Source organism: Nansenia antarctica, assembly GCF_963989245.1.
Source record: "Nansenia antarctica genome assembly, chromosome: 11".
Taxonomy (NCBI): domain Eukaryota; kingdom Metazoa; phylum Chordata; class Actinopteri; order Argentiniformes; family Microstomatidae; genus Nansenia; species Nansenia antarctica.
Genome location: NC_137681.1, coordinates 10285975 through 10296166, shown reverse-complemented (window position 1 = coordinate 10296166; position 10192 = coordinate 10285975). Strand labels below are relative to the sequence as shown.

Sequence of the window (10192 nt, the reverse complement as noted above, 5' to 3'; positions counted from 1 at the left end):
CTGTCAGAGCGCCCCACCTCGCCAGAGCATCCATCACTCCGGCTGCGGGGTGCCCGTGGAGCTGGTCATGTGTACACATCAGCTGTCAGCCCGTGGCAACCGGAGGCAAACAAAGGGTGAAAGGGAGAGGGGGTCCGTCCTGACAAAGCGAACGCGACGCGGTCAGTGCAGAGAGAAGGGGGAGCGGCAGGGGACAGGGGTGCCTCGACCCCAGTCCCGGCGCGCACACTCTCGCAGTCATGTCACACACGCTTCCTCCAAGGCCTGTTCGGCAGCAGTAAGCATTCTGGCCGACAGACCGGAGAACGGGTGTGTGTGTGTGGTGTGGTGTCTCTGTGATTGACTATCAGAGTAAAAACAAAAAAAGCAGGGAGCACCCGATACAACAGGGAGGACCAGCACCTTTCAAATAGAGATCTCCAATAGCACGATGTCTCGCTTCAGCACGATGGGATCGTGGAATGTTAAGATGTGCTCCAACAGTCTGTTGAAGCTGAACTACGCAATCATACTCTCTCTGCTTGTGTATAGACTGTGCAGTATATGTCACATAACTGTCTACACTCCCATGCATTTTCTCTTACCTGGAACATGCTATAGCGTGCTTTTTTGTGTTGTGTGATATGATCTGTCATTTTGAGAAGACGTACCTCCGTTTACAAACTATTTGCTGCGCAAGTACATTGCTTCATTAGAGACCTTTATTTGAAATGCAACGACGCTCTGCTGCTTATTATGTTCTTACCTGAAGCATGCCATGGCCCTGGTCCTCAATGGTTCCTTCACATGTTATGTGGAGCTTGGTGAGTTGAGTCTGAGAGCTGTAACGTAATTAATGAATTGCCATTTTAAAATATTGATCATGCTCCAATTAGGAAAATATAAATTATTGGATTTGACAGATAGTGATGATTGGATTTAATCGATGTGATTTGCAGCATAACGTTACAATAACATCTGATATGTACTGTAACAGCTTCACATGATCACATTCAATTGTCTGAACATGACAGGCAAAAAGTTGCAGTAACTTACTTTTTCCAATTTGGAGGATTATCCAGACCTTTTCTTGTGAATGTTACAAGTCCAGTTGGTCCTAACAGGAAAAAGAAAGATCTATACATTATTCACACAGATGGCATACTGTATCACACATCATCACAAAGAGATCCTGGAATAGGGATGCCATTCATATATGCCTTCATTTAAAAGATTGCATAAGAGTAATACGGTTGATATCATAGAATATCATTGAGATGGTAATGATGGGGCAGGAGGTAGAGCTGCCGTCTAATGATCGCAAGGTTGGCAAATCGGCGGTTCAAGCCCCGGCTGGCCACATGTCAAATTGTCCTTGGGCAAGACACTGAACCCCAAATTGCTCCCAGTGAGCGGGCCGGCGCCTTGCATGGTAGCTTGCAACCATTGGTGTGTGAAAGTGTGTGTGAATGGGTGAATGAGAGGCCGTTGTAAAGCTCTTTGGATAAAGGCGCTATATAAGTGCAGTCCATTATAAAACTTACTCTGTTCAGTAACACTTCTGAAATAGTGCAGAAGTGTTTTGAGTTTCTCCATCTTCTCTTTGGAGGACCCCTCAAACAACCTGGAGGGATTGAAGAGAAATGTTAGTCTTGGAGTGGGTCTTTCTGAAGAAAGGTGCTGATAAAAAGTCAAATAAAAAGGTTAGGGTTTTACATTCTGTAATATTAACATATGCATTTGTTATAACAAATAAGGCACAGTGCTTCCTTTTCCAAAATAAAGCCTGCCTTGACATGACATCAGGCGACCACTACCAACGGCACTTCTTTGATGAAATAACCAAAGGAAAGGAACTGTAGGAAAGGAACCCGTATGGAACCCGCAGTGCAGAGGCACACAAGGCCTCAACTTTGGCCATGTGAGTTCAGTCAAGCTTCAACTTTTGATAGGAATTAGTTCATCTCTCATCCAGCATCCCTTTCACTCGCCCCGGTTATGTAGGAGTCCCACGTCATTGCAACAATGGAGTTGCCCCGAGGCCCTCCCATCACAAAGTCACACTCATGTGCCACTTCACAGCACTCGCACAGAAAAGGAGCAGGGAATAAAACAGGGCTCCCTCCCCGGGGATGCATTAACAAGGCCCCGTGACCCTTTTAAGGAGCAAAGGACCTCGGGAGGCAGAATGCCATCTCCTGAGCACAACAAAAGCTGCAGCGAGTGAGGTGCTGTCGGGTATTTGACTGCGGTCCAAGCATTAAGGCCACCATCACCTTCAAGCCTTTTCTATTGAACTCTCTCCTCTTGCCTCCTCCTCCCTCCCTCCCTCCCTACCTCCCCCCACCCTGCATTCCATTACAATCAAGAGAGACATTTCATGAGAGGGGAAAATTAAATAATGACACAAGGCTTGATGCACTGACTGTGAGTGCTTGGGGGGAATAAAAACTCATTCATTTAAGTCGATTCCCGCTTTCGTTTTTCTTTTCTGTCATTGTAGCCGGTAGAAACAATCTTGCGTCATGTAGCCCCAAGGGGCGACCTGTCTTTGACATGAGCTAGCTAGCTGTTGGTGAGAGCAGGCTTTCAGTAATAGAATACAATACGGCCTTTTTGGAATAGGGAATTAATACATAATTATATAATACCAACAGTCCATCAAAGACGTTGAGAGGGGAATGATGTAACATAACAGAGTTGCGGAGTGCGGATTCATTACAAATAACTCTCTTGTTAGCCTAGTATCCAGAAACATACACCAAATGTTCAGCTTAATACACTTTAAAGAGAGAATGACGGCTTGTGAAGACTTAATCAAACGAAAACTTTTTAAAAGACAACCCCCTTGACTAGACTATTAACAAAATCACAGCTTCATTTACTCTTTGCTTTAGGATCTGAGAAAGCTGCAGTTACATTTCCCCAAAAAAGACCCAGAGGCTGTGAATCGGCTCCTTTGGTTTCACAACAAAAACATGTTCTTGCAACCTGGAGCTCAAATTTTGGCTTAAGATTTGACTGTATGGTTCATGATATAATGTTAATCCGTTTCCTATCTCATTAGACCACATATTCGTAAATTCAAAGCCAACGAAGTGGGGAGGTGTCCAATTAGGCCAATTTCTTGACAATATCTCTTGGCTATTTCTGAGACCCATTTTTTTAAGTTAGTGAGTGCTAATTTTAGAAGTAGTGGCTGAAATTATACAAAAATCCTGTAGCCTCTCTTGGCCTGCCTGGAAAACCTAGGGATCGCCTAGTTAACTCTGGATTGCGAAAGATCCCTTCCTTGTGGGTATTCCTGCACTTTCCTTACAATCTAGAAAATTGGAGGCCCCTCGCACTTCTGTGTTGTGATGCCAAAATACATGCGAAATTGACTCATTCAGGGTATTGAAGGGTAGCCTCAGCTGCAACTTATAACAGCATGGTGGAGCTCAAACTTTGCAGCTTTCCCTACTATCCTCAAAAACCAGTGGAGGTGGCTAATTACTGTTTAATCCACCTTATGTGATGGGGATGATTTTGAGTATATTTGTTACTTTGTTCGTGGGTTATTGAGTAGGTGTGGGCTTTGGTTGCATCGGTGCCTTTGTGACTGAAATGTCTCACTGCAAATGCTTATGGCTACGTTCATTCATCAGAATGGAGGAATGACTTTGAGGGGAAAAGAGCATAGAAAGAGCATAGAAAGGCCCCGCGGTGGTGTAGCGGTCTAAGCACTGGCCACTAGTGCAAGCTGCCCACCGGGGCCGGGGTTCGTATCCCGGCTCGCCAGACCCGGATATGGCCAGGGCACACACGGGGAACGGCATATTGGGCGGCCGCTCCCGAGGGGGGTATAGGAGTAGTTCCGGACAAGGATCCGTCGCGCAACAGCGCCCCCGTCTGGTGCTGGAATAACGGTGCTGGGCTCGAGGAGCCAGTCAGCTAGTCTGCCTGGCGGCCTCCTCTGGGACTGCCGGCCACGGGGTCGTGCGGCGGATCCCTCGCAATAGGCAGGGGATAATTGGATGCTAGGTTGGGTTCAATTGGCTACCAAATTGGGTGAAAAAAGGGATAAAATCTGAAAAAAGAAAAAAGAAAAAAGAAAAAAGAAAGAGCATAGAAAAGCAAAGCACTGAATGAAATACTGATGGTAAAGGTAGTCACAGTTCTCAGCACACAACCACTGTTCTCATCCATTGTCAGAGCAGCCATCTGAATCAATGTTAATCTTATTCCGTCCTCCATTTAGGTAATCACACTACGGGGATGACATACAGTAGATGGGTGCACTACAGAGCAGTGATCTGTCAAAGCAAGACCGCTGCGCCAGTTGCCTTTAGGAAATGACACAGAGTCAGTGTATTATATTACTTTAATCCTATAACAAACAGTTTGGTACGGCAGCACGGACAGCAAATCCCGGAAAAAACTACAGCAAGTAGTAAAAAAATCAGCTAAGATCATTGGCACCCCTTCCCATCAGTTGAATCATTATATCTCAAACGCACTACCAATAGAGCAAATTATCTGACAATTATCTGACCCCTCCCTCCCTGCTCACCACCCTCTGACCCCACCCTCCCTGCTCACCACCCTCTGGACGGCGCTACCGATCCCTGGCCACCAAAACATCCCGTTTCCAAAACAGTTTTTTCGCCTCTGCTATAAGGACTCTCAACACCTGACTCACTGCACTAACCCTGCCAGATGTACTGCACTTTATAGTTGTAAACATTGTCTATGATTTTGTCTTGTGGTTATGTGTGTACATTGTCCATTGTGATAGTCATGTGTAATGTGTGTATGTTTTATGTATTTGACACTGCTGTATTTAGTTTTTGCCATCTGTACTGACAACAAATTCCACCGACCCTGGTCGTGTGGTCATTAAACGTTTCATTCATTCAAAACGCCATTAGAAGTAAAAAGCTCCTCGACAAAAACTTGACTGACAATTGTGTTTGGGATGGGATCTTCTCAAGGACAAACCTTGGCTGGGAAATCACAACTTCAACTGATGTCGGATTAATGATTACAACAAGTTTGACAAGCTATGCATTCTCATAGGTCAAATGTTTCTCTGTGGATCACACAATGAATGAAACCAGTAACCTTACAAGTAAGATCAGGGCATGTGAAATCCCAAAGAAAAGTAGGTTATGAAATGTTAACTGCAGATCAACTGCACGAGTTAAACCAACCGTTCGTCCATTCTATGTAAAGAACAGTATCAGTGATAGATGGAAAGCCCCTCTCCTTAACATGAGGAAACATCTTAGTTAAATCAATATCATACTAGTAATGTTTGGAGAACAATGATGGACAGCCCACAAAATTGAAACAAATATTTTTTGCTGAATATTAAAACAATTATAATAATTACACAATGGAATAAGATACATTGCTCCAATGAAACAGAATGAAACAGTTGTTGCAAGCAGTAGCCCCACAATTCAACTTGCTCCAACTGAGCCTCAAACTTGCGACTTCTGGCTGGCCGGCCAACACACGTCTCCTCAAATAATACCCAATGTTAACCAGCTACACTATCGAAAAGCTAGCAATTCGACAGTGGGCTAAACCATAATTGCTTTCCAGACGACAGCTTCTTTCAGCTTCTTTTTGAAGCAGGATTTATTTCCAATAAGGGTCAGATATTGGGGGAGTCTATTCCAGTACAGAATAGCTGTACATATAGAGCTATTATACATATAATATAATAATAATTATATTATATTATATATAATATATATATATATAATAATAATAATATATTATATAATAATAATATATTATTATAATATATAATAATAATAATAATAATATATATTATATTATAATATAATAATTATACATACTGTATACATATACTGTACATATAGAGCACAGCTCTATATAAAAATGTTTTTCCGTAGTGCATTTGTTCTAGGCCTTGGTAGGGTGAAACGACAGCTTGAGGCCTGTCTGGTATCATAGGTATGTCTATCATTGGTGGGTAGTAACTGTGAAAACAGACTAAGGGGTAAGGTACAGATGTTCTTTAAGTACATAATAATGCTACATGCCAGTCTTTCATCTACCATCATCCATGACAGCCTTGTACGCATTACATTCACATTACTTCTGATTGAGCATCGAAGTGCGATGCGTGCAGCTCTGTTTTGAGTGACGTGTGTGTGTGTGTGTAGATCAGGTCAAATTAAGAGATCACTGCAAAATGATCAGTGTCTCTGGTTTGACTATTTATAGTAGGTATGTGTTTGAGATTGTTTTATTCTATAAACTACTGACAACATTTCTCCTTTCTACTTTCTACTGACAATTTCTGTATTTGCAGAAAATGACAATTACTCAATATAATAAAAAAAGATGCAGTGTTCTCAGATCTCGAATAATGCAAAGAAAACAAGATCATGTTCTTTTTTAAACAACACAAAACTAATGTTTAGGAAGAGTTCAGGAATCTATATTTGGTGGAATAACCCTGATTTTCAATCACAGCTGCTTTCCACCAGTCTTTCACATTGCTGTTGGGTGCCTTTACGCCACTCCTGGCACAACAATTCAAGCATCTCGGTTTTGTTTGATGGCTTGTGACCATCCATCTTCCTCTTGATCACATTCCAGAGGTTTTCAATGGGGTTCAGGTCTGGAGATTGGGGCTGGCCATGACAGGGTCTTGATCTGGTGGTCCACTATCCACATCTTGATTGACCTGGCTGCGATTGGCATTGAGCATTGTCCTGCTGGAAAAACCAATCCTCAGAGTTGGGGAACATTGTCACAGCAGAAGGAAGCAAGACAACCTTGTACGTGGCTTGATTCATGAGCCCTTCACAAAGACAAATCTGCCCAATTTGAGCTTTGCTGAAGCACCCCCAGATCATGCCATGGAACAGCCATGAAAAAAAGAAAAAAAAGAAAACATGGGTTCCTCTAAAACAGTTGTCCAAGGATGTCAGAATCAAGATAGTTCACTTCCGCCATCAATGAAAAGGCTACAAAAAACTTTCGCAACGTTTCAAACTACCCATTTCCACTGTCAGAAACATCAGAAAATGGAAAATAAATGGAACAACTGAAGTTAAGGCAAGATCTGGAAGACCAAGAATGATAGAATGGCCTGAGATCTGGCGAGAAATGCTCAGAAGAACCCACACATCACTGCAAAAGAGCTGCAAAAAAAGAGTGGCAGACACCGGTCTAGTTGTTCACAGGACAACAATACAGCGTACCTTAAACAACAAAGACCTACATGGCAGAGCTGCCAGAATTCTTTCTGGCAGCTCTTTCCTACGACCTCAACACAAAATTAAGCGTCTGAAGTATGCAAAAGAAAACCTTGAGAAACCTGAAGCCGATTGGAACAATGTGCTTTGGACTGACGAAACCAAAATTAAACTTTTTGGCCAGAACCAAAGACGGTATGTTTGGAGAAAAAAGCATTTGCCACTGTTAAGCATGGTGGATGGAGGTGGATCCATTATGCTTTGAGGTTGTGTAGCAGCTGGGGGCACAGGCAATATTGCGCAGGTGGAAGGAAGAATGGATTCCACCAAATATCAAGACATTCTAGAGGCTAATTTTCAATCAAGACAGTGAAACCGCATGTCTCTATCACAATCTATTCAAAGGCTATTAGTGTTAACCTTGGGTGACTAAATCAACCTTGAGTGTTAAACTTGGGTTAACCTAGGGCGACTAAATCAATGGAGGCCAGAGAAAAAAAATTGTATCCCAACTAATTAACACTAGGCTAACTGCAATTCGCATAAAGCTAACTGGTAATTCATTATAACATGAAATTAGTGTTCTTTTTCAAAAACATCTCACAAAGGCTAGCGTATCTTTGTGAAATGTCACAGGGACACTGAGCGTACCCCGAGCATTTTATTTTCAAAGCCTTTTACATTTAATTAAGCTCATGTCATCCTTATTTAGATTTCTGTGACCTGTGGAAACCACTTTGAAGACTACCACCACAACATGTAATTTCTCAAAAGGTGCTGCTAGACAGCGGCAATGCTCTGTCAACAGTGCTCGGTGCTTATTATAGGATGTATGCGGTTACCAAAACAGACTTTTTGGATAAAATGTTAATAATATGTTAGAAAAAACATCCCACAGAACGAGTCACATCAAGAAGGATGATATTGTTTTGGAAAAATGTGTTTTATAACAGTAGCAACTGAAATTCAAAGCGCGTTTTCTCTCACTCTGGGTGAACATCCTATTTATTGTCACATACTCTTTGATCATAGCAGTGTCGAGATGCTTACTTCACACAGGGCCTCAACAGTGTTATACACATACAATAAATGCTCTAAATGCTCTAACACACTGTAACTAAATACACAATACAAGTTCAAGTGGACTTCGATAGGATACAAACTCCGGTTAGGGTTATGGTTAGAATCAGGGGGAGGGGAGGGGGGGGGATAGGATACAGACCCCAGTTAGGGTGAGAATTAAGCTTATAATACAAGTGGAATAGCAATATATTATGACAAGGATAGGTGGTAGTGGGCAGTACAAAATACCTTTAGGTACAATAAAATATAAATACATTAGTCGGTTTGCTCTTTGAGAACTGGCAGGAAGGGTTTCAGAGCCAGGTGAGCCGTCTGGAGTTCAAGTGTGTTGATGTGCTCCTCTTTCTACCGAAAAGTGGAAATCACTGAAGCACACCTGAAGTGGTCTTAAGGACAGCAGGCTGAACAGAGTCACCCCCTAAGGCCACTGCAAGCTTCCCCATTAGTTAGAGGAAAGTCCAAAAGTCGAAAGTCCAAACCTTCACTAGCACGTTCCGCTGGACGTCTCGAAAAAGGAGAAAGCTGTCTGACAACTAAGATGATTTGCACGCTCTGACAGTGCGCGAGTCAACATTCAAACAAAAATGTTCTGGAAAGAATTAGTAACAAAAATAACTGGAATGTATTTTGATTTCTAGAACCGAACAAAAACTTCAGGAAAACAGGAAGTAGGTTGAGTAAAACCCATCTTGCTGTTATCATATATGAGTATTTACAAAATCTAATTTCTTTATAGAAAACAAAACAAAACACACAAAGGTGGAGGTAGTTTAGCTCATTATGGTGGCTGTATTAGATTCACAGAAAGTGAAATAATACCAAAATAGTCTGTATCAGCAAAGATGTAATTGTACAACTATGAAAATGGTCTATTATCATACCCTTTTTTCCTGTTATTTTTTTTTACATTTGTAGGTTTGTCTATATGAGTTACAGTAAGCTACATCTACCAAATAATGATCCGTGTACAGATATTAAGGGTTGAATATAAACAGATACAGCTAGTGACCCATCTATGCACCCCTACATATAAATCTACTTTAGGAGGTTACTTCAACTAAGATGGTTTGACTGCTTTCAGAAAACTGTAGGTAAGAAAGTGGCTGACTGCTCTGAGAGGAGATAAGGGATAAAGTCATTAAAGTAAGGAAAGCAAAGGCAGTAGTGCCCCCTTATGGAAATGACACTACTTGTCCCAGACATGCTACTGTACATAGAAAACTCACACCTCTTATTTGGAACTGCAGTGCAACTCCAATGATATTCTGTTCTCCCTAGTGCAACACGTCATTGCCTAGTCAAGAGGTATTTAAATGGCCCTTTCTGCCCTTTTTGGGGGGGGGGAATTTGATGTCAAGTGGAGGTACACCTGTCAAAATCATTGTTAAAACCCTAAGCACTCCAGTATAATATGAATCACTGTCATATTGTATACAGCAATGAGGCAGAGAATTTGAAGACTAGACAATTTGAACTATCCATCTATTCTATTGCAACAGCTGAGCCTATGACTACAGAGGAAAGGTGGTCTACCTGCAGAAGTTGATGTCAGGGTAGTTGCAGTACTCTGACTTCCTGGAGTTGCGTCGGGGGAAGGTACAGAAGAAGGCGTTGGCCAGCAGGCAGGCGACCTGCTCTTGAGACATGGTGATGGAGTGATTCATCCCTGCCTTAAGGAGAGGTATCGGCTGGGGGAAAAGAAAAGGATGGAGTGATTAAGGGAGGTCAAAACAATTAGTTTAGTCGTTCTGTAAACAAATGGCTAAATTACATTAACTGAACTAATGTAAGCGCACTCTGGGATTCTTAAATCAGGCAGAATAATTACAGTCAAGGGTCATCTATGCTCACAAGAATGAGGATGATTAATCTAACTGATGTAAATTAGTCCTACTAATCCATAATAAGTG

The 10192-nt window shown here is 42.0% G+C and overlaps 1 protein-coding gene across 1 annotated transcript in view; it reads right to left on the bottom strand.

Moving 5' to 3' along the window:
- LOC308167274 (poly(ADP-ribose) glycohydrolase) overlaps positions 1-10192 on the bottom strand; it is a 34038-nt gene that overhangs the window by 14297 nt on the left and 9549 nt on the right. Inside the window, exons 9-12 of the mRNA XM_080541661.1 lie at positions 9816-9970; positions 1524-1603; positions 1036-1096; positions 746-821 (exon numbers count right to left, since the gene is read on the bottom strand). Of these exons, the coding sequence (XP_080397787.1) occupies positions 746-821; positions 1036-1096; positions 1524-1603; positions 9816-9970 (372 nt within the window). The remainder of the gene's footprint in view (positions 1-745; positions 822-1035; positions 1097-1523; positions 1604-9815; positions 9971-10192) is intronic.